Raw genomic sequence first — 24,165 nt, 5'->3', positions numbered from 1 at the left:
AGTTTGGGATGTGGCGTCACGTCAGTGTGACTTTAGCCACAGATCTATATATATTGTGGTATGGTTGTTTATTATTATTTTTTCAATGGCCGATAGTATTGCTGCACACGTTAAGTTTAGCGAGTTATGTGAAGTGTTCGACAAGACATGTCTGCTAAAAAAGCAAGAGAAAAGTAACCCTTTAAGCCTGTTCATCAAAGTATACAAGGAAAGGGCGTCGAACCTTAGAACACAATATCCGAATGCTTCGACCAGTTTTTATCCGGCACTGCGATTAATTCTGCCACAGCTGGAACGGGAACGTGCCGCTTATGGCCTAAAGGAGTTCACGTTAGCGAAGCGAATAATTAAGATACTTTGTTTACCTGCTCGTGGGGGAGACGCTATACGTCTTACCGGCTTCAAGACGACCGGTCATGCTAACGTAAAGGATTTTGCAGATGCTGCCTACTGGATTTTGCGTAAACATTTTTTGGATAGCTCGGGTGTGACCATCGCTGAAGTTAACAGGTGTTTAGATGCGATCTCACAATTAAATTCCGATAATAATCCTCGTAAGTTTGTAGTGTGAATGTGGCTCTACAGGGTGTTTCTAAATTTGATGTAAATACGTAAGGGGTTTTTTTATGACCTAAGTTCTTATAAACAAAGGTCCACAAAGGTTTCGTGACCAATCTACAGGGTGTTTTAATTTCACTGTACACATTTAAACCTTTAATTTATAAACATATGCAAACACAATCCCAACTGTCAAACCCTTAGACCATATAGTACATGGACTGCTAATTGTAACTAAAATATGGTCAAGGACATCGCCTGGGTATGTGAGTTTCAGGGTAAACGAGTCTGTCCGAAATTGTCCGATTAGACACGATTTGAGACTGTCAACCTATAAATTAACAAACGTCAATTAATTAATCGCCTAGATATCCCAAAAAAAGCAGACTTATTCTTATTTGAGGACGTATAGTAAATAATGAAGAGTATTTAAAGCTTCCCGTACTACGCGGTTACTATAAAGCTGCTCTTTAAGCGATCCTAGTGGTGTTTACACGACCTTAGTTTACCCTGAGATTCACATACCCACGACTACAGTGCCCTCTATTCGTGACCATCCATTTTGTATTGAAAGCATAGGGCGAATAGCAGTCCATGTACTATATGGTCTAAGGTCAAACCTAATAAAAACAAAATATCCAAATAAAGCCAGGGTCTACTGGAACATTTTAAAAATTACGCTTTTAAACATATCGGAAAAGGAAATACTTACCAAATTTTAATTCACGCAATTTCTCCGCTAGTAATATTTACACTCTGTCTTACTCCTAGGCGCGAATTGGAATAATACAAAATATAAAAGCTAGTCTGCGGTACATTACAGAGATTTGACTTTCCTTTGCTCGCGGTCCAACGCGAATTTCCCTCAAAAATATACACCATCATAAATTGAGCCAAGCTCGCGGCTTAACACGAACGCTCTCCCGATTTAACGCGCACTGCCTGACGGCTCCCTCCAATCAACCAACTTCTTAATACTTTTATTTTTTGAGTCAAACCCATCCCGTAACTCGAACCTTTTCCACCAATCAAAATCAACTTCCCCGTCCAAACAAAATGTTTGACATCCATCAACGCGCTCCCGTTACAGTATAAAATCAACATGAAGAAAATCCTTAAAAGTACATCAATTTCCTTGGGAAAGTGTTCCAAATTTATGGTTTTGGTACGCACGAACCAAAAGTCTAATTGATGAGAGTTTTGAATGTAAGGTGTCAAATAACCTAAAACTCTAAATCTTCTCCTTGAAACGCGATTCTAGCTTATCGAACAGAAATGTCGTCTATTGCGAATCATGCTCTTATATAGCTGCCGATATAGCAAGAGAAAAACGGTACGCCCCCAATGGATAATACCACAAGTAAAAGAAACTTTTGTCTTGTTGCGGTACCTACTATTTTTTAAATAATTAACAATTGCAGGCGGAGTTGATGAGGAATTACACAATTTGTTCAGGAAAACTAATGCCGATGAGCAAAAGTGGTTGATCCGAATCATCTTGAAGGATTTAAAATTGGGAATGGGTCAAGATCGGATTTTAAAGTTGTATCACCCGGACGCAGTCGACTTATTTACCGTTAACAACAGTCTCTCTATAGTACGTTAGAGAGAGGAGGGGATTTGTTACTTAAACTGCTAATTGCAGGTATGCGATACACTTTCGGATTTAACCGCGAGATTACACGAGATTGAAGTGTCTGTTTTTTCGCCGTTTCGTCCTATGTTGTCGCAACGTTGCGATCCACTTCAATTCAGAAAGGTCTTTAGTAAGAATCCCAGGTTGTACATTGAGAATAAATTCGACGGCGAAAGATTTCAACTGCACATGGAAAATAACACGTTTAAGTTCTTCTCCAGAAATGGTTTCGATTATACATCTACGTACGGTTCCAATTACTACACTGGCTCCTATACACCATTACTTAAAAACTCGTTTAAACAAAACGTACGCAACGTAATTCTTGATGGTGAAATGATGGGTTGGAATAAGAGAACGAATCAGTTTGGATCAAAGGGTGAGTGAATAATCTTATTGACCTTAGATATTGTGGGAGAATCTCAAGAATCTTAGGAGCTAACGTTACTTTCTCGTACAAAGTAACTGCCAAGGGTAAAAAGAGTATGACGGAGAAAAACCTTGCAGTTGGATTTATACAGTCCAAAAGTTAGTTGACAAAATAATTTGTATAATTATCAAGTTTGAGCAGTGGTTAACAAAGTAAACTGAAGAGCTTTGATTAGCGTAATCCCGCTCCTGCAAGGTTGGTACCCCGCCCCTGGTTTCGGGGTTTCGAGCCTACAGTTGAATGTCGTACTTCAAATGGTTACAGTTTGTACCACCCCCGTGACTGCTTCATTCACGGAGAAAATTGTTAGTAACAAACGACAAGTCAGTACATACATCAAACAACTCTGTAATTTCCACATAAAATAAAATTATCAAAATTTATATGAATGTTACTTCTGGGACAAGACCAAGTAATCCACACATAAACAGAAATTAAGCAAGCATTGCACTCAAAACATAAACGATTACAAACAAAAGGATAACGGTATCAAACATGTGATTCTGTATTACGGTTAAATCAAGTAAATTTCAAAAACAAAGATTGAAACACACAAAAAATATAAAATACGATATACAAAAATGCAAAAATTACCATCTGCATTAAAAGCATATTTACATATAATTACAAAAGAACCACCTGAATTTAATTGGGACGTATTAAGATTAGTTCCTCTTGAACGCTAATTAATAAAGATTTGTTATAGGAATGGATTTTGATGTGAAACATTTAAAACCCCATAATGTATACCAACCGTGTTTCTGCATTTTCGACGTCATCTTCCTGAATGATCGGGTTTTATCCAACCAACCTCTTTGCGACCGCTTACTCTTGTTGGACACGATAATTAATCCCATACAGGGAGTGATAATGACGAGTCATCGAACAGAAGCCACAACCGAGCAAGAGGTTATAGACAGCTTAAATCGATCTATGGATAGAGAGGAGGAAGGGATTGTATTTAAGGATATTAATTCACTGTACAAATCTAACGATCGCAATGCTGGATGGTGGAAAATGAAATTAGAGGTGCGAATTATTCGTAGAGCCGGGTTGCGTTACCATAGCAAAATCTACCAATTTACAATGCCTCTCATTTTCAGTACTTCGAAAATTTGATGTCAGACTTAGATGTGATTATTCTCGGCGGGTATTACGGGGAAGGGAAAGGCCGAAATCGAGTCACCGGATTTTTGGTGGGTGTATCAAGTGGACAAAACCAAAGTGAAGGTAAATCATAGATAAACGGTTGCATTCTAATAACCTCTTACGATTCCAGACAGAACTCCAACAGAGTACTGTTCCTTTGCGAAAATTGCGACCGGCTTGAGCAACGACGAGCGGAAAATTCTAGACGCGAAGCTCGGACCTCATTGGAGGAAAAAAAGCGAGGGTAATCCGGAGGACTTCGGGATAGTTTGGGGCAAAGAAAAGCCGGACGTGTGGATACCTCCGAATGACTCGTGCGTACTTTTGGTAAGCTGCGAAATGGAAATTGTTGGTTTTCACCTTGTGGGCTTAGGTGAGAGCGTCGGAGTTGGTGAGGGCCACCGATTTTAGTACGAGGTACACGTTGCGATTTCCGCGTATTTTAAAAATTCGCGAAGATAAACCGATTTACGATTGCTTAACGTCGACCGAATTGGAAGAGCTGGCCGGGACTAAAGTTGTACAGAAATTGGGGAAACGGCATATCGAGCTGAGCGATCTAGAGGTTGTGGAGAAAGAGAGAAAGGTGCGAAGAAAGTATGTTCCCAATGAAATTAAACCCGTTGAGAGCAAGTCGGAAATCCTAACAGGATATGAGTTCTGCGTGTTGAGCGGTTATGAGGATTGGAGAAAAGATGATGTGGAGGTTGCTATTCGAGAACATGGTGGAAGTGTTGTTCTAGTGGAAAGTAAGTTTGCATTTAATTGTGAATGATATACTGATGTGTGCCCCACGTTGGTTCTCCAAATAAAAATTGCAAGTGTCCGACGTTAGGCCTCCAAACATCAGACAGTTTTATAATTTATTCCAAAACAATAAAACGAAATTAAAACAAAATTCCTGCAAGAAAGACGAGTTTACAAAACTTGTTTGAATATAATACCCCGCACGCAGGCGGCCGATAATTAACTACTGGCCTGGTAATAGTTATTTACATAAAAGTTAGGAAAATGACACATTACTGGCGAGGAAATATTGAAGTACAAGGCCCCTTTAGGGCCGTGTACTTTAATTTCCGAGTCAAGTAATGTCATTTTACTGACGAGTTTTGTATTAAATTTTACCCGAAATCGTATTTTAACATAAAATTTCTATTTTTATATAGAACTTTTGATTAATGTCAATCTGTCAGTGATGACGAGTCATTATAGACGTTTAGCAATGTGACAGGTGCGGCAGGTAAAGTGACAAGTGCGGCCGGTAAAGTGACAAGTGCGGCCGGTACAGTGACAGGCGGCAGGAAAAGTAGACTGGTCTGCCTCCGTCATGGAAACTAACACTTTCCTGACATAAAGTAGGCATGAAAATGAAGGTTTCATGACGATTTTGGGTAAATACATAAAAAATGTTTGGTGGCTGCTCGGACGGAAGAAACTTTTAACTTTCACTAAGCAGACAACTAACTTTCCTTGTCCACAAACTACTACACTTGATGATAACTTAAATCTTTCATTATCGTTGCTTAACTCCTACACATTTTATTTCGAAACCGACGAACTGCGTCTTCAACAAAACAAGTAGGGCACATTACCCGAGGTTTTGCGTAAACAAGTTTACAGGATCTTTAATCGTCGCTGAGTTCGCAACAGCCGCGTTTTTACGTCGATTCCAGTACTTAAGGAAACACCACTTCCACCATGAGATAAACTCCTGCTTCAGGATGTTCAAAAACACCGCCAATCAGAGTTAGAGTATGCCTTTTTTGAAGGGACGCGCCCCAACTTACGCCGAAAATAACGCACACATCGTAAAACACTTGCATCTTCTAACAGTGATAAGAACACGTGCGTTAATTATTTTTTACCTGATAAGACTCCTTATCCGAAAACAACAAGATGTCTCTACACTTTAACACGCAATTTCACGTTTAACGAAATGCGTCCTTTGGGATATACGATTAAAGAATAAAACGCCGAAGTTATGTCAAGTCTTAATTGATAATATTTTAGGAAACGCCACACTTTGCATCCTGGCCGGAGACGATCATCCCCGCGTCAACATTTGCAAGCAACAAAATGCAAAGTGCGACGTGGTTAAATTGGAATGGTTGCGTAAAATTGTAAACACTGGAAAATTCGCCGCGTATACCCCGTTCGACCTGCTTCACACGTGCAGAAAAACCCGCGATAGGTTCCTAGGCGAGTACGATAAGTACGGAGATTCGTACACCGTAAAGATAACCGTAGATGATGTTCCGAAAATTATGGAATCGGTTAAGGAAAGCGTAATTGAATTCATTTACTTTTGTAAGACGGCCCTGAATGACGCCAATTTTAGAAAGACTACGCTTATCTTGCACAGTTCGAAATAGATAATTTAAAACAAGAGATGGGCGTAGAGAATTCGCTAAACGTATTCGAGAAATCGGTCGCTCATTTCCATTCCGATCAGAGTGACTATAAACTATACGATGGTGATAATAATTTTTGTATAGAGAAGACAATGTTCAAATTGTTAGGCGGGTCCATCAGTGAAATACTAAATGAGAGCGTTACGATAGTCGTCATTGAAGAGGGGTAGGTTTCGTGTGTTACTAGTTCTGCTAGTAATTGTTACTTTGTTGCAGCTCCAGTAAGGTGCAAGAAATTAAACAGTATTTAAATTATATTGATAATAAGGATGCTAAGATTGTCAATAAGGATTACATTTGTAGCAAATTTTCGGAGGTATTTAATGCATGAAAATCGGTGATGTATGTGGAATATGATTGTATTGCAATAAATAAGTTTCAATTCTTGTTGTATTTGTTGTGTTGAACTACCCAGTGGTAAAAATTTAAAGACAATTAATTTGTACCTACCTTTTGTTTAAAATGGATATTCAGTGCAGTGGGAAATTGGCTATTAATTTCTGTGCTTAAAGAAGATTTGGTGGTGGTGGTGCTAAAAGTTCAGCCGTACTGTCACGAAGCGATCCATTTTCCATATTTGTAAGCTAAAACTGCCTTTTCCAAGGAAGGATAGTATTAATTGTAACCTGAAGAAAACACCAGTCTCGTCCATAATTAAGTTACTTTGAATTTTACTAGGAATTGTATTTATCGTAATCATAATATTCCTAAAGGAACTGACCTGGGGAAATCAATTGCATGAATTAGATTTGTATCCCATTTATTGATAATTGGATCCAAACAAATGATTCGCTTATTTTTATGTCATTAGTTGGAAATTGTATTTAATTTCAGTGGTACCATTCCTTTTGTTGGATTCAAATTTTGCTTAGCATTAAGGGGTCGGTAGATAGTTTGAATATGAGAATTCCATGGAATTCCTTGAAAACTCTCATTTACATTGTTGTCCGGAAATGTATTGCTTTTACTACTAGGGTTTACTACACAATCTACTATTTCTCCTCACATAACACCATTGTGTTTTCCAATTCATACTACCCTACTTCATTTTTACTATTATGGTATAAATACAAACATACGCATGGTTTTAGATCAATATTTTGTAACTATTTTAATCTTTATTCAAACATAGTGGAAAAGTGTTAACATAACCTCTTAAGAAATTTAATTGGTCACTTCAGAAAGCTTCCGCAAATTCTTACCAACTTAAAACTAAGATATGTAGTAACACAACTTCATATTTTGACGGAATGTAGTGAGCTTTTTGTATTAGGCTCCTGCAAAACATCCTGTTGAATACGATTACTTAACCATTTTCGTTAATTTCATTGTCTTACATCTTTAGTATAAGCACAATTTAAGTGGAAAAAGTATCAAGATTCTGAAAACATTCCTCCAAACAAAATAGTATTCATGGTAGTTTCAAGTTTTGTTTTTGTGATTGGAATGAATTTCTCACATATTTTTTTTGTTCTGTCAAGTGCCTTTAATCGTGGGACACGTCATGAAGTCTGGGTCTGGTTTGAAATTACACTTTGTAAATTAACCTTCTTTGGTTACTTTTGCACTTCAGCTAATTGGGAACAAAGCTCTGAAGAAAATGCTAGTTCAGGAAATTTTGTAGCCATATTTCAGATTGCAGGAGAGGTTTGCTTTAAGAACTCCACCTAAAGGAAGTAAAAGATTTTGGAAAGAGTTCTGCTAGTCGATGGCAAATTGTAATTCAATTTATTTTATGAAATAGAACAGCCTTATTTCATTGATTTACGATGTTTTGATTTGTATGTTTTTCTCTTTTGCATTGTGTTGTTGTAATTAATTTATTTCTTGTATTTGCGTGTGTGTGCGCCATGTTTTTTTCTTGATGGTTCTCTACTTTTCAGTTTGGGTTTGGTCCGCGGATACAATTAATTTCATTCTTCCTAGTCCCTTCGAACGCAAAAATTTCTAATTTCATTTAATCCTCTTCTCGATGATGTCATGTCCCAACACATAAAAAGAACCGATAACACAACTGCTACTGTAAGTTCAGGGTAAGTCAAGGTTGAAGTGCCGGCTAGAGGATCCTTAGGTCATTGTTGTACATAAGCTACCCCCTTATTTGTTTGAGGTAGAACGGTACGTATTCGAATCGGGGTTAGAGTAATGGTGGTGCTAGAGTTTATTTTGTTTGAAAAGTGTATTTACACATAGTATCATTTTATTCTTTCTTATACATACTAACTATTATATTAACTTTTTATTATTTTAGTAACCAATGACATGAGGAGTGGGGATTTCAATTTGCCCCCATTATGTTCCTACTATTTATATATTTATAAGCAATTTTAAGATTGTACTGATTTTAACCCACCCCAGGCTCGAAGTGCAGATGAGAGATTTCACGGCAAAGTGGCAACGTTGCAATCCCAGTATCAAAACACTGTTCCCGCTCAAAATTCAAAAAGAATGGCCCGTGATCCGATCGTCTAAGCTAGGGCCCCCTTACGTTACACGAAGCTAATACAATGACTCGGGACCCAGTCGGGCAGGAACACTCAAATAAAACACTGTAATGTCTGCGAGTTTATTTATTATAAACTTATTCTGAAAACCCCGTAATTTGGATGTGGTACATTAAAAGCAAAGCAAGCAAAACCTAAAGGTGCCGCACTCTCGCACGCAGACTACCAAGGAGAAAAAGAGCGCGACTTGAGAAAAACCTTGGCTTGAATAAAACCCAAACTATGCTAATCACAAGCAAATTAAAACTCCAACCACCTAAACAGAACATGTAACACTACCTTAATTAATGAATGAATTCAAGTAGCAGGGTACGTTTGAACAGTATGCGTAGATCTACGCGAGTATTCGTCACAACATGTCATGTACCTTCCTTTAATCGCGGCTAGAAGGCAACTCACTTTTTAGTTAGTCATTGGGTGGTGAAACTGGTTATTCGTTAGGTTTGGGCCAGCGTCTTCGCTTGATTGCCCTCCTGTTTCACGGTGATATTGTTAGGGATTGGGCTGGCATATTTGCCTATTAACCCGTAGCGCAGTTAAGATTGTTAGGGGTAACACATTCCCGCATTTATTGATATAAGTCACCTTACTAGTTATTCATATCATTGTATATCGAATGGAGTGGTGTGAAGTTTGTAAAAACACGTCTGATCTATTATTCATCTTGTGACGTAACAATAGGCAGTTATGACAATACACAGTGTGATTGTGGAGCCCTCAATTATGCTCAGTTTCCACATAATAATAAATTTAAAAAAAAATAATAATGATATTGGTATAAACCCGACTTTCGGAACCTGTGCTTCGTAACAATCCCCTGACATCGGTCACGTAACGACACAAAACTGAAGATGGTTAAGAGATGGGTCGCCGCCCATGGGTAGGACGGCCTTGGTTACAGCACTTCGTCCCTAAAGTTGGAGGTTCCAGGACCCTCGGATCCTTTTGTGCCTTAGCTCTAGAATATCTTTCTATTCTAGCGTCCGAGCTCCCTCTCACGGTAGAAAGATATGAGTTACATACAACAAGGCACACGCATTCGCGAATGTTACGAGTCACCCTAAACTAAATACACCCAGCATTGCATGCCCTACTTCACGGAAGTCGAGGTTCTACATAGGTACACCCCCGCGCACCGTGTAACTGAGTTAAACGTGGTCTAAACCTGAGATATCGTAGACTTCCACAAGCACATGGATATTAATTAACACCTTGCATGTTGTAAATTACATATTAGCACAATGGTAGATGGAAAATATCTGATTTAAGTACATAAGAGTGAACTACATCAAACACTTGACCCGGCACCAAAGTGGTTGAATCCCACGCACAAACACCAAAAACAAAGCTAAGCTCTATGAATACAACTCAAAATGCAATAAGCCCACCACCAACAAGTGATGAAGTGACGCCAAGCACCCAAATCCCCAAACATCCTCCGGAAACTACCAAAAAAAATATCGACAGGTGGTGATGGCGGCGGCTCATGTCCCCAGAATCTCCAACTACTTGACCGGTTGCATCCGTCGTTGAAACATACAGGGTATTTAAAGGGATATAGACATCTCTTAAGTTTTTTATATAAAGGGTGTAGAGGCAATTAGCTTTAACAGGTATTGGGGATGGTCGCCATTGTCCCAATAAAGTACCTACCAATATAAATTAATTTTTGTTTCAAACTACCAGCACATAGACAGTGAAAAGCAGAACCTTCATTTCAAAGCGTTTACCAAGATGCTTCATATAGTGCAGGTATTCCGTGAAGAAATACCTAATACAAACCTATTCTTCGCTGTATCTGTTACTTTCTTTCTCGTGCGGACTGCAGCTGTTGTGTCGCATTTACGCGAAGGGTGGTCTCTAATTTGGTGCTTCTCTGTACGAGTGGTTTAACTATTCCGTGGAGTAAGTATAGCCCATACAGTCCGTAGTTCGATTCTTTGCTGTATCTGTTGCTTGCTCATCTCGTGCCGACTGCAGATCCCTGTGTCTTAGCATATACGAGAAGGGGGTCCTCTAATTTCCATTTCCTCTGTTTGTAATGTTTTGCTTGGGCGATAATATGAATGCGGTAGTGCTCGTATTTTACAATCTGCCGGTGGCTTTTCAGGCATTTAGTAAGTGCCTAAATTTATTTAAGTCTTTGTAAGTGACTGAATTTATTTTACTATTTTAGTCATCTAATTAAATACTTTTAGGAACGAATCTGACGCATGCGCATTTACTTTTCCTACGAGTTTGAGGTTATGGACACTGGAGAGTTTGTTTATTTGTGCCTCGTAGGCGTGGCAGCGTGAAAAGTGGAAAAGAAAGATAACTTTAACAAAAGCTTGGATGCTTTTTATACTGGTAACTAATATAATTATTTAATTTATTGAGCACTTAAAAGTACATTAAACACGTTGTCATTTTATAAACTATCTACTCGTTTCGTTAAACGCTAACAATTTGACGTGTGGGGAAGTTTCTCTTCCCCTTCTAGATACCATTTATTGATTTCGAAGGGAAAGGGAACTAAATCGCTTAGTCCTAGGCATTTTATAAAATGAACATTTATAACGGGTGTCCCAAAATTAACGCAAGATTTGAATTTGCCGCCATTTGTGCGGTGAAGTGTTGGCAACCCTGAAAAAAAAGCAATTTGACAGCTAACAGTATAGGGTTATTAAAAATGGAGCGTTACACGATAGAACAACGTGTCTTCATTATAAAAGAATATTTCAAAAATAGTGAAAGCTTGGCGGCTGCAGTTCGAAAATTTCATACAAAATATGGTCGGAATAGTGTTCACATTCGAACGGCTTGTTTTTGGACGACCAGTGTGTTTGGCGTCTCCAACGGATCCAGTCTCCATGAATTTTTCAATTAATCTCTTCACAGTTGACGAAGTTAAAACACTATTCCGACCATATTTTGTATGAAATTTTCGAACTGCAGCCGCCAAGCTTTCACTATTTTTGAAATATTCTTTAATAATGAAGACACGTTGTTCTATCGTGTAACGCTCCATTTTTAATAACCCTATACTGTTAGCTGTCAAATTGCTTTTTTTTCAGGGTTGCCAACACTTCACCGCACAAATGGCGGCAAATTCAAATCTTGCGTTAATTTTGGGACACCCTATACAAATTGCCTATGACATATATATCATTTGTAAACCCAAGGCACTCTGCAAATATGCATCACAGAAAAATTTAATCCATTCAGTTAGGAAATTACATAAATGCACCAATGGCATGTTTATTCCTTCAACAGTAGGTTTATAAATAAAATAAATATTCTACATTTAGGTACTGTAAACAAAATAAATTATCACATTTCTTATAGTTTAGGTTGTTTGGTGTCATAAATCAATTGCCAGTTCGTAGGTTCATTGTACGCCAATAATATTGGACAATGTAACAGCAGTGACAAAGAATCCTTGTCTATCTCACTGGACACGGCGATCCACCCTTTCAACCAGTTGACCATATCCTCATTCTTCATGTTCATTGGGTTCAATCCTAGAATTGAGAAATTATTAAATGAGACAAAGTGAAAGGACGCACCTCGAATTAAACAGGCATGCCGTAGATTGTCGGTGGATAAGATCTCAACTCCGCCTTCTCTTAGAATCGCACGGTCCATAGCTTGAAGGATTACCGCTCTGTCGCCTAATCTGGTCCGTCGAAACCAGCCCATATGCAGCTCGTGCATTTTAAGCAAGTGCTTCTGTAACCGGAAAGACTTATTGCTATTTAATATGATGGCGGCTTACGGTGTGGTGCCTATTTAAGTACGTTAAAGCATACGGTCTTTCTGTAAACAAAACCTTGCACATTAAAATTTGATCGGGATGTGGCCGTATTCCGTTACTTATTAATTCTAAAAGTGCACACCAGTCCTTCGTACGGATAGAGGGAGTGGATCTTAAGTCTAAATGGAACTCTCTAATGATCGGCGTATGACACAACAGCCGGTTGTGTAGAAAATATGTGTTGTACTCGGCCTTTTGTCGTTCATTCCAAAAATGCCTGCAGAGTAACTGTCGTGGGAAGAAATGCGCGAGAGGCAGTGATAAATAGGACACTAGTGGCAAACAGAAAATCACTAGGAATGGTGTAATGTTTCTTAGGTCCTTTGGGATTTGTGCGAGTAGTTCGATTTCTTCGCGCGTTAAATTGTCTAACTCCTTTTTACTTCTTCTAATTTTAACGTATTGGCTGAAATCTGTATACAAGGCTCTTGTACCGTGCGCAAGTAACTTATAGAGTCGTACAAATCCTTCACCAGCGTTTGTTACAGCTTGTGAGATAGAAATCTGGTTTACTACATTTTTGGTTGTATTTGGTTTATTTGTAGAGTATATCAATCTAAAAGAGATCGGGGTTTTCAATTAAGTGTGCTCGAAAGGCTTACGTGGTGGTCAATTGAAGCCTCGAGGCATTGAGTATTGATTGATTTGTAAGTTGTAAAACGGACTTTTGTATAAACATTTAAATTGCAACGTTAAAATCCTAGTGTAAAGTGCTAGGGTGTAAAGTGTTTCAATTAAGGAACATGCCAGTCACTGATTGACATTATTGAAATGAGCATTTTGTCAAAATGGTTCAGGAAACGACACTTCCATGAGAATAATGTCATTTTTGAGAGGAAAACCACAGGAGTTTTTAAACTAAAATCACACGGATTTTGAACTGTACAACTTCGTCCTGGCAGCTACATCTAAACAAGAATTGCACATTGTTAATTTGCTGAAGTTTCCAGAAGTTAGTTGCTTCAACCCAGCCCAATGCACTCCGGGGAGGAGATCGATATCGTGCAGGAACGGTTCAAACGGTAGAATAAACCGCTGCCAGGACAGTTTAGTGAATAATTCGAGGCAAATTTTCTCCATTGAATATACCTATCCAGAAGGTGCCCTTAAGAATTACAATAAAAAACCCCCCGTCTCCAATTTCCGCTAACAACTAAGCCCCATATCTATCTATATCAATTAAGTCTGCCCTAGTATCTCTTTCATTGTGACATTATAACTATCATCGTTCCTTTTAATTAAAATAATTAAAACAAAAAATTGTGGTATAAATTTAATGAACGTATAGTAAGAAACAGCGCGCGCGCTCGGTAGTAAGTCGGCGACTATGCCATCTGCGAAACCACGACGCATGCTTTACGTACGCTTAGACCCTAGCTTTGGCTATCAGATGGCGTCTAATCCTGACTACAGTGACTTTATAAGGACAGTGGCGACAACTTATCATAATCCGCCATATTGGAGCTAAAAAATTGATTGTAAGATCAATATACCTTGTCATGTCAAATTGTGAGCGTAGAACATAGAACTGTATACGTAGTAACTGGAAAGGACTCGCGTCAACCGAAAAGTGAGGCAAGTCGCGTGCTTAGGCAATTCGTTAATCTTTAGGATTCCCATCTCACTTTTACACGAGCGCTTTAATGGAAGTGTTGTTGCGTCACGAGATAAAATCGATAATTACTTAACCAAATAATGGTAGAAATATTTTAGTTTTGTTTGTTACGTTATCTAAATACTTTAAGGTATTATCACGACAAAGTATACGCAGAAATTACTTCCAGTTTATACTATTTAATGCGTGTAAAGGTTAAAGTTCCACCGTCATCGCGCTCTTACTCATTTAAGGATCAGCTGTTTCGTTTTTCCTATGTAGCAAATAATTGTAGTTAATTATGCGAAAGAAATGTACTTACCCATGAAAAGAAATGGGATTATTTGTGCCGTGAACAACGGTGCATCCAACAACTACACAATTGAGCACCATGATGGTTACTGCAAGTTCTACACTTGATTACAAACAAAAACAAATGTATGACTCATAATCACAAGTGTCACTACAATAAATGATTTGTACATAAACGGATTCAAACACATTCGAAGTCAAATATATGCCCATTAGGTGAAACAACATGAAAGAAAGGGAAATCGTCTTTTAATTTGCATATAAAAGTATGAGTGCAAGCGAGACGAGAATCCTAAAGTAAGCCCCGTCTTTGTCTGTTGCCCCTGCCTCAATTTCGCGCGAGCGTAGGTATACGCGAGTCCTTTCCAGTTACTACGTATACAGTTCTATGGCGTAGAATAATAAATGTCAGTTTCATTTAAGTAAAGATTCTTGTTCAAAACGAACTGCGCAGAAATGATCGTTTAAAGCTTTGCAGAACAACCTATGGGAAAACAAATGCCTCCCAAATTCAAAAAGGTATGGGTATATGGAAAACGGTATAATAAGTATGACATATGGTGCAATATCCAAAATGTACATATAAATAATCATTAAATTGTGTTTGACATTTCAGTGTCTTCTGTCCCCTGTCGCGTGTTGCTCCTTCCAGACTTAAAAGTATTTCTTTAGTCTCTTAAATGGAAGACAAAACACGTTGATCTAGTCCACGGAGTACAAGAGATCATTATTCCATGTGCTCCAGCAAACATGAAACCAATTCAAGCGTATTTACGATCACAATTGTTTTTACTGCTAAATTTCGGATAAGCTGCTTCTCTAACCAGTTTTCTATCTAAACTCATTAGGTATTTAGGGCTTCTGAAAAAAAATTTACATCAATTACCAGTCGTAAGGTTAGGCACAGTTTTACATCTAAAAACACTAAGCGGATTACATACCTTATAATATCGTAATAAATCCAAACTATATGCGTCTTTAAAAATCGAGTTTATATAAAACTGGAGACGGAAAACGTAAAATAAAGCAAATACAAGAAGCAAAGTGTAAACTAGTAACATGAAGCCGTGACAATTACAGGTGACACTGTCAAAACAGTATAATTAATAATTATAGCACGGAGTGTACCGCGTCGTTTTGAAGGTTTTATATTGGCCAGTTTGGAATTTAGCTCCAATATGGCGACCGGAACCAACGACCAATCAAAAACGAGATACCCTGTTGTCGCCACTGTCTCTATAAAGTCACTGTAATCCTGACAACATACTTCGATCCATGCGCCACCTGGTAGCTGAACGAGGGATTACGAGTCTGACGACACGTAAGAGACTCGTCTCAAACAACTCCAGACCGTGTTCAAAAAGTATTGGGGTACATGAAACATTGTTGAGGGTACCTTAATTAGGCGGTTTCAACAAAAAAATTGCAGAAGACTATTATTGGTATAATTAAATGTAAAACGGCACTTACTGATTATTTGTTTCACACACTAAAGGTATACAATCAGCATCCTGAGTAAATCGCGGAGACGGGACTATCTGAGGATATGTGTTAACCTCACTTTGTTCCCTTTGGTCCTAGAGGTATCAATATCTTGGGATTGATTTGTATTATAATTACTCTTGTCTATTTTAAATGACAGAAAGCGATTAAATACTTGTGGATTCAAAATGGAACAAGATTACCGTTTTTGATACAGTGACATCTCACGTCATGTTGAAAAACTATTTTGTAATTTTTTGATTGGTTAACATTCAAGGTCAAATTTTCGGACTAGTTCAAAAAGTAACTACTTTTTGTATAGTTATCATCGTGATACCAGTTAGGTACTTCCATAATTGCCCATTTTATGTATGTACTTACCGAAAATAGCATCTTATGTAAATTGTGGGAGAAACAATATGTCTATTGTCCTTCGTTCTTTTTTAACAACAAACAATTTAAACAAATTAAAGATACCTACTAACAGAATAGGGGCAGGATGATGAAACAAAAAATACTTACAACATGATTTCCACTCAAATACATTAGGTGATACGGTCCGTTAACAAACAGATCCTTGCACGCTACAATCTGCTCCGGTTGGGGCTGTAAACCACTTCCGACGAGTCCCAGTACCACCGACCACTTTTTATGAAGAGCATTTTCTTTAAGTTTCGGCAACTGTAACTGCAGATGTCTAAAGACAGGTTTATTATGCACTAGTCTCTTTCTCAGTAAAATAATACTAAATTCGGATTTCTGCTGTAGATTCCAGAAGTGTCTACATAACAAATGTCTAGGAAAATAATACGCTATGGGAAATAATACATAGTGTGTTAACGGTAAGATTGAAAGTATCAGTAACGGAGCGATTCGTCTCATATCTTTCGGCATCTGTTCGTACAGTTCGACCTCTCTAACGTTAAACGTCTCGAGACTCTTCCCCGCTATATTTAAATTGTGTACTAACTTGATGTACAACTTTAGATCATTAAAAAACTCTTTCATACCGTCCATGAATACGCGATAGACTCGCATGGCGCCCGGAAATTTCTTTTCTAATATTGCGTTATACGATTTTAAGTAATCCAAGTAATGTTGAAGTACAAAAAATCTGAATTTCTTCACTTCTTCTGTTTTATATATACTTCTCCTAGAGGAGGAGGTGTTGGACGCACAACATACGCATCTACAAGATTGGATTAATAAGACATACACTCTGAGTCCTCTCTTACATCGGCTTGAAGTAATAAGCTTTGGAGAATGCAGTACTGAATAAGAGTTTCTTCTCACAATTCATGTAATGGAAAAGAATTCGACTAGCCATTCTGAAGACAGTATTTGATGCACAGGCGGAACGAGGAATTAGTTGAATGATTGTATAGTTACTCCAATACGTATTTTTTCCATTTCTCTTAAATTTTTAAATTGTTTCCATGTTTGTTATGTAAAAACACGATTGAAAGTAAACAAACTGCAACAACAAACACATGATCAAAAGAGGTATTTTATTCTTTATTTACAGGGTGTAACAAAAATATGGAAAAATGTAGGGTTGACAAGGCACAATCAATTAAAAACTGTGAGTGTTAATCAGGGCAATTTAGAACAAATAAAGAAAAAAATTACATATAAGCCAATTCTGGCACAGTCTCAGATGTCCGATTTCAACATACAATCTACATGTATCGTCGCGTAAATAGAAACACCGTTTTACTGTTTGAAATAATACGTTAACCTTGTAGGCTTCTGCGCGAACTTCACTCTACAGTAATGCGGAAATAAAATCAACACGGCAACGTTTAAAAATTGCGATCGAAATGGGTAAACCCAAGGTGGATTTATAACGGTGGCGGCACTCCGCTGAAGCGCGTCTACCAAATCTGACCTCGTATTTCCTACCTTCCAGTCGTAGGCTGGTTTTACTATGGAGTCATATGGGAGATTTTTTTAGTACATTTTTGGAAAAAAATACGCCATTATATTCGTTATGGCTGGCGGTTCGGCTGAGATCTCAGCAATTACAATAGCTATACACTTCAAATTTTCACTAAAAGCTTTCTGATGTAGTGTAGATGTGCAGGCTCTAGTTTATTTTGAATTAGATTACTTGTAAGATCGATAATTTAAGAAAATAATTTCGATATGGTTTTCGGAGGTGCTATCATTTTACCGTTAGATAGCGCCACCAGTATAACAACTTAATTATTAGTGTATTTTTTTAACGCATTTTTGAAAAAAAAATACGCCATTATATTCGTTTTGGCTGGCTAGCTGGCTGTTCGGCTGAGATCTCAGCAATAACAATTGCTAGAGACTTTAAATTCTCTAGTCCATTTTGAGTTAGATTACTTGTGAGATCGATATTTTTAAACTTTGCTAATGCGCTTTCATCATGCGTATGCTGATTTACAACTTGTTTGTCTATATAATCATTAATAAGATGATTCTGAAGTTGTAACTCATACAATGTGTTGATGTACTCATTGCTTGTTATTTTATCTTACGGCAGCGACTACCTTTTGTATTTAAAGAACAAAAAATGTGTTCAAAGTTTTTCGGCATGTATATAGACAACCCCAGTGTGCAATTTAGAATAGATGCTAAATTGATGGGAATATCATAATAGATTAACTTTATTTTCGTTTTCCGTTTATATCTTCTTCAGTTTCACTGGACCGATCCAATTTTAAATATCTTTATGGAATCTGTCATCCTTTCTCTTTTATGCGAATCCTCTAATTTACATTTTTCTGTATTGGTTACATGTGAAAATCATTTGAATTGTGTGGTAAAACCGTAAAATGTCAATTCCTTCCAGTGTACCTACCTTAGACCATATAGTACATGGACTGCTATTCGCCCTATGCTTTCAATACAAAATGGATGGTCACGGATAGAGGGCACTGTAGTCGTGGGTATGTGAATCTCAGGGTAAACTAAAGTCGTGTAAACACCACTAGGATCGTATAATGAGCAGATTTATAGTAACCGCGTAGTAGGAGAAGCTTTAAATACTCTTCATTATGTGCTATACGTCCACAAATAAGAATAAGTTTGCTTTTTTTGGGATATCTAGGCGATTAATTAATTGACGTTTGTTAATTTATAGGTTGACAGTCTCAAATCGTGCCTCATCGGACAACTTCGGACAGACTCGTTTACCCTGAAACTCACATAGCCAGGCGATGTCCTTGACCATATTTTAGTTACAATTAGCAGTCCATGTACTATATGGTCTAAGGTACCTACTCGTATTTCACAGCCCACTGGTTTGTTTAAAATGGTACGCAAAAAATAATGTTGTAAGGATGCGGATACGGTAATGAGAAAGCAATATATCGGGTGAATATTCCAAAACCGAATATAGGAAATTTTAACATGGGAAAAACATTTTTTGCAGATCGTTGCTCTTTCTCGGATCGCGCTGGCCGACGGAGAGCTCGTTCCAGTGTAATTATAGTCCAGTGGCAAAACATTACATATATGGGGTAAAACCGTTTGATTATTTCTACTCATAGTGCTGGATATTTCTACTTAACAATAATTTGGTGCCGATTTATAATTTTCTTTAAAGTCACTAAATATAGAAAGTACCGCAATCCATTGGGTTCATGTGTTAGAGAAAGAACGCATGATTTTTGCCCAATAATGGCGGAAGTTACCAGATTCTAGTAACTTTAATGTTAGGGATTGTTCCACCTGTTTGGAGATATCTGTATATATTTTTATAAAACATGACAGTACTATGAAGTTAGGTTATAAAAAATGACAGCTATTCAGATTTTATTTGTCAATTTTTTTAAGTTGGCAGCAAATTTGCCCAAAAATGGCGGATGATTGCGGTCTTCGATCATACATACTCCGTTGTATGATCGAAGATTGCGGTACTTTCTATATCTAGTGACTTTAATTTTCTTCAGTGTGCCCATCTTCAAACACAGCGCCATCTACTACGCACATTGGTTTGGTTCACAGTTGAAGGAGTGTCTACTGACTCAGCTACGGTAGCTACAATGGTGCATTTAATTTTGTAGTAAATTAACCACAAAAACAAATCATGTGTTTGACTTGTGAACATAACCAATAATTTATTATTAGTTTAAAGTGGTTTATTGCTAAAACAAAAATGTTTAGAAAAAGTTTAATAGGGCATTATAAATTGTATTACAAACATTTACAGTCTCTCAAGGTTTGTGTGTTGATTTATTTATTTACGTTTAGGTTATGTTGATACAGTGCAAAAATGTTTCGAAAGCAATTTTTTCCAGAATCGAGTAGTAGCTGACAGAAATGTCGAGTTTGGACATACTAAGGTTAGACTCTGCGTCCTGTACTAATCTAATTCAAATACTTTTAGTACTTAGATGAGTTGAAGTTACAAGCGACAAGTATCGTTAATAGGCTAAATGTGGTAATTGCATCAAACACCTGCACATCACCATCAGTAAGGCAGAAAATTGATCGACTATGTTTAGCTGTTTCTCCTTTTAGGAGCAGCAGAGTTGCAATAAACAAAATAAATATCTGAAACTGAAACTTAGTAAATCAAAGTTTCTTAAGTGTTTTTCACAGAAAAACAATGCGTTCATATTCGGTACAGCTGGATTAACTCTGGTTTCCGACGATGCAAAACCAGCGCAGTATGTCATTGAACCAATCCCCGAGCCTCCTCCGGTATTAGAGAGTGATGCATTGGCAGAAGCGGCATCGCAATTGACCGCTTTAGGGGAACCGACATTGGAATCTTTAGGCTTAGGTGGATGGTCACCAGTTGGCATAATACTGAATTGTTTAGAATTTTTGCATGTCTCAATGAATTTACCATGGTGGGGAGCTATTGTTGTTGGTACGATAAAATTCATGTTTTTCACAGTCTATCCATCTTTAACTAGGTACCGTTATCGCAAGGCTGCTAATGTTTCCGTTAGTTATAATAACGCAAAGAAATGCTGCCCGAATGAACAACCATCTTCCACAAATGCAAGCAATTCAAGTGAAGATGACGGAAGCACGACAGTCCGGTAACCAAATAGAGTCAGCTAGATACGCGCAGGAATTAATGTTATTCATGAAGGAGAAGAATTTAAACCCTTTAAAGAACATGATTGTTCCGATGGCACAGGTGAGTTTGATGGCGCATAATTTCACGGTTTAGGGTTTTACACTTAAAAACCTAGCTATCCTAACACTTTCATGTAGTATTTTGGTTAGCTTAAAGATTGATACGTTTTCGGTTTCATTAACTCGTGCTACTTCTACAAAATAAAGTTGGACGCTGTGTACAGTTTCGGAAATTGCTTGTAGATGCCAATTTTCGTATCGTTCTTTGTCGGTTTAAGAAGAATGGCCAATCTACCTGTGGACAGTCTACGCGACGGCGGGATCTACTGGTTCACAGATTTAACAGTGCCAGATCAATTCTACGCCCTACCGATTATTACAAGCCTGACCTTATGGACGACTATTGAAGTAAGCTGAATAATCACGGGCGAGAATAATTTTAATTTACTTTCAGCTGGGTACAGACGCAGGCAGACTATCGTCTCAAAATTTGCAAACAATGAAATACGTTCTACGTGCATTGCCAATTATAATTTTTCCATTTACGATTAATTTCCCGGGCGTTATCTTGTGTTATTGGGTGGCAAGTAATTTTATCTCTTTGGCGCAAGTGGGTTTTTTGCGAATCCCCACGGTTCGCAGTTATTTTAAAATCGAAGCGCTTGTCAAACACAATCCCCAAAATTTACCGATGAAAAGCAAGGGTTTTACTGAAGGTTTAAAAGAGAGTAAGTACTATTGGTCACAGATGTAGCTGTACTACAGAGAGCTCATAATGTACAGAAATTGAAAAACACTAATTTATGGGATTGAGCTATCTGTAGTATACATACAATTTTGGTTAAATGTTCCTTATAATCAACCTAGGTTGGACAAATGCGAAAATTACAAGACAGTTGGAAGATCGACGGCAGTTCGACGAGCTGCAATTTAAACGAGCCGGTAGAGGACCGATCGAGAAAACTTACAAATATGATCCAACGAAACAGACCAACCCGAATGCAGTTAGCGCAAAGAAACGATAATCTGTAATATTTGTTTAATAAAGTCTTATGTACAATTTTGACATCTTAAAATCTAGCTTACTTTGTTAACAATGCACTGATTTATCACTTTTATTAAGTGCGTATTTTCCAGTGCCGCTGCAACTCGTTCTTTATCTGCAAGTTGTTTGTTAACCGCATGTTCGGATGCATGCGTTCCTGGATTTATTTCAACGTGCACCTTAAAACGCGACGGTAAACATCGCAATAGTTTGACTCTGATCGACAATCCGATTAGTGTCGCCATACTACAATGCGGAATTGTTGGTGTGTACAAAACTTTTATCGTGTTATTTTGATTGTCGACATCAATTAATGAGTTTTCAACAACATGCAGTTCTTCCAGAGTTAGGGGATGTTCGGGATCATTTATTGTGCGAATTAAGTCTGGAAATTGCAGATTTGACAGATAAAATCTAGGTTATGTTAATATTACCAAAAATTTCTCTTGAATCAAACTCGTCCTCCACATCGTTATCTTCTTCTTCAGGCAAAATAGGACGATCGCTTATTTTTTTGTAGACGTGGGGATTTATATTTTCCAATTCCATTATTTCCCTTATTTTTTAAGTAAACACTACCACAAATATTATGTTACTCTTGTTCTGTGCACTTTACAGTATTCCAAAACAACCACAAACAAACATTCAAACATCGACGTTGCAAGATTGCAAGGAAAACCGATTTTGACCAATGCAGCGTTGCAATATTTATTTATTGCAAACACAATATCAATGACAATAATAATAATAACAATGGTTATGTTTTCCAATGACAATATTAATAAACGTCAAAAGTTAAACCCTAAGGTCGATTTGAACTAATTCCGACCGTTGACGTTTTGAAATTTTGGACAAAATAGCAACAGTCGGATTTAAAATATCATGAAAATACCTGAACTGAATAGTGTGCCACAGGAAAGCGTCTCAGGCCTTGGACTTCCCCACTCGGAACTAAATCGCATGCACGCCAAAGGTGACTCGACACTCGACAGGGACTCTTTTTTGATCGCATAGTATTAAAATGTTATTGCCACTGAACCGCATTCGGTATGTTGCTTTGTGACCGAATCTGAACGAAGCCGTTAAAAGTTGGGCCGTTTCGGTTATCTACCGGTACCGGATCCAGCGACATATAGAAGAGGACTGCGCGTGCCACTGCTAAGCGCGGATACTGCAAAGGGAAAAGTACGAGGCCAGCACTATATGGTGCAAAATGGGTAATTCTCTTCATGTACAGATTGGCTAATTAAGAAATTACCATTTGGTTTCCTGTTAAGTTCGAGTTCAAGATAATTCTTGATTTCGATTTTTGTGGCCAATGTATTTTCTGATACAAAATCAACATGTCGTTTCACTTATTAGCAACAATAAATTTATCTTACGTACATTGAAACTTGGGATATCCTGTCATCAATTTACAACGAATACAATCTGTTATCCCATTGGGCGGTGTGGCACCTTCTTCAATTCAGGGCCGTAGTTAGAACGAAAATTGTAAGGGTGCAAACGAAATGTTGGAGGGTGCACTTGTTTGTCAAAAAAGCAAAAATATATAAAAAAACTAATTTTATCCAATATATATTTATATATTAAAAAAACAAAAGATGTAACATAAAATAAACGTAAAATAAATATAAGTCAATCGAATCAATATTTAAGCATACATAAAAATATTAGACAAAAATATAGTTTATCTAATACAGTTTATTTATAACAATAGAAAAAAGCTGGAATACATTCATTAAAATAGTTTCTGTCTTTGGCATTATGAAATTCTCTTAGAAGTGTGTTTATGTCTATATTTTTAGTTCTTTCCTTTTCGAATGCTAAAAATATCAAATTTGCCATCCTTTGATTGCTCATAGAGAGCTTTTTTGGTCGATTAATTCTTGTCGGTACCGAAAATGTAGATTCGCATACTGCGATACTACCGACATGCAAATGACTTACATTACACTCAGCTAGAAAGTTATAGGAATCTGTGAATGCTATTCTTTGCTTGTATAGTTTTAGAAACATATCCCCTTCATCAGTGTTTCAAGATAGCTTTTAACCACAATTATTTATTCCTTTTTTGGAATTTTGATTCCAAGTCTTTGTAGACATTCAGAATTTTTCATGTTCTTCTGCATATTTATAATTCCATCGATAATATCGCTGTTCTGTGAAAAACGCCTCTTTAGT

The 24,165-nt window shown here is 37.5% G+C and overlaps 4 protein-coding genes across 8 annotated transcripts; 2 read left to right on the top strand and 2 right to left on the bottom strand.

The window, feature by feature from the left end:
• Window positions 1–49: 49 nt before the first annotated feature.
• Window positions 50–6,571, top strand: LOC116173673 (DNA ligase 4). Of its 4 annotated transcripts, XM_031491312.1 has the most exons (11): window positions 1,125–1,764; window positions 1,820–1,918; window positions 1,980–2,155; window positions 2,204–2,573; window positions 3,331–3,653; window positions 3,728–3,854; window positions 3,904–4,100; window positions 4,147–4,522; window positions 5,784–6,058; window positions 6,112–6,350; window positions 6,401–6,571. In XM_031491312.1, the coding sequence occupies exons 2-11, from the start codon at window positions 1,903–1,905 to the stop codon at window positions 6,513–6,515; spliced, it is 2,214 nt and encodes a 737-aa protein (XP_031347172.1). In that variant the 5' UTR covers window positions 1,125–1,764; window positions 1,820–1,902; the 3' UTR covers window positions 6,516–6,571. The 4 variants fall into 4 exon arrangements, with proteins under 4 accessions (XP_031347170.1, XP_031347173.1, XP_031347172.1 ...); XM_031491310.1 differs by lacking the exons at window positions 1,125–1,764; window positions 1,820–1,918 and adding an exon at window positions 50–554; XM_031491313.1 differs by lacking the exons at window positions 1,125–1,764; window positions 1,820–1,918 and adding an exon at window positions 375–510.
• A 5,324-nt stretch (window positions 6,572–11,895) lies between these two features.
• On the bottom strand, window positions 11,896–17,393 carry LOC116173979 (LETM1 domain-containing protein 1). Its single transcript, XM_031491731.1, has 4 exons — window positions 17,108–17,393; window positions 16,395–17,061; window positions 12,237–12,399; window positions 11,896–12,191 (listed from the first exon to the last, which is right to left on the bottom strand). The coding sequence occupies exons 1-4, from the start codon at window positions 17,197–17,199 to the stop codon at window positions 12,010–12,012; spliced, it is 1,104 nt and encodes a 367-aa protein (XP_031347591.1). The 5' UTR covers window positions 17,200–17,393; the 3' UTR covers window positions 11,896–12,009.
• Window positions 17,394–19,895: 2,502 nt separating this feature from the next.
• Window positions 19,896–21,996, top strand: LOC116174132 (mitochondrial inner membrane protein OXA1L). Of its 2 annotated transcripts, none has more exons than XM_031491953.1 (8): window positions 19,896–20,064; window positions 20,144–20,188; window positions 20,233–20,319; window positions 20,376–20,721; window positions 20,768–20,997; window positions 21,180–21,344; window positions 21,391–21,664; window positions 21,804–21,996. In XM_031491953.1, the coding sequence occupies exons 1-8, from the start codon at window positions 20,002–20,004 to the stop codon at window positions 21,959–21,961; spliced, it is 1,368 nt and encodes a 455-aa protein (XP_031347813.1). In that variant the 5' UTR covers window positions 19,896–20,001; the 3' UTR covers window positions 21,962–21,996. The 2 variants fall into 2 exon arrangements, with proteins under 2 accessions (XP_031347813.1, XP_031347812.1); XM_031491952.1 differs by having other exon boundaries at window positions 19,897–20,064; window positions 20,367–20,721.
• LOC116174133 (MIP18 family protein galla-2) lies at window positions 21,959–22,638 on the bottom strand. Its single transcript, XM_031491954.1, has 2 exons — window positions 22,416–22,638; window positions 21,959–22,366 (listed from the first exon to the last, which is right to left on the bottom strand). Exons 1-2 carry the CDS (start codon window positions 22,528–22,530, stop codon window positions 22,014–22,016), a joined length of 468 nt encoding a protein of 155 aa, XP_031347814.1. The 5' UTR covers window positions 22,531–22,638; the 3' UTR covers window positions 21,959–22,013.
• Window positions 22,639–24,165: the final 1,527 nt, after the last annotated feature.

This window comes from Photinus pyralis, unplaced genomic scaffold (assembly GCF_008802855.1).
Source record: "Photinus pyralis isolate 1611_PpyrPB1 unplaced genomic scaffold, Ppyr1.3 Ppyr1.4_LG6, whole genome shotgun sequence".
Taxonomy (NCBI): domain Eukaryota; kingdom Metazoa; phylum Arthropoda; class Insecta; order Coleoptera; family Lampyridae; genus Photinus; species Photinus pyralis.
This window is presented reverse-complemented; position numbering and strand designations above follow the sequence as displayed.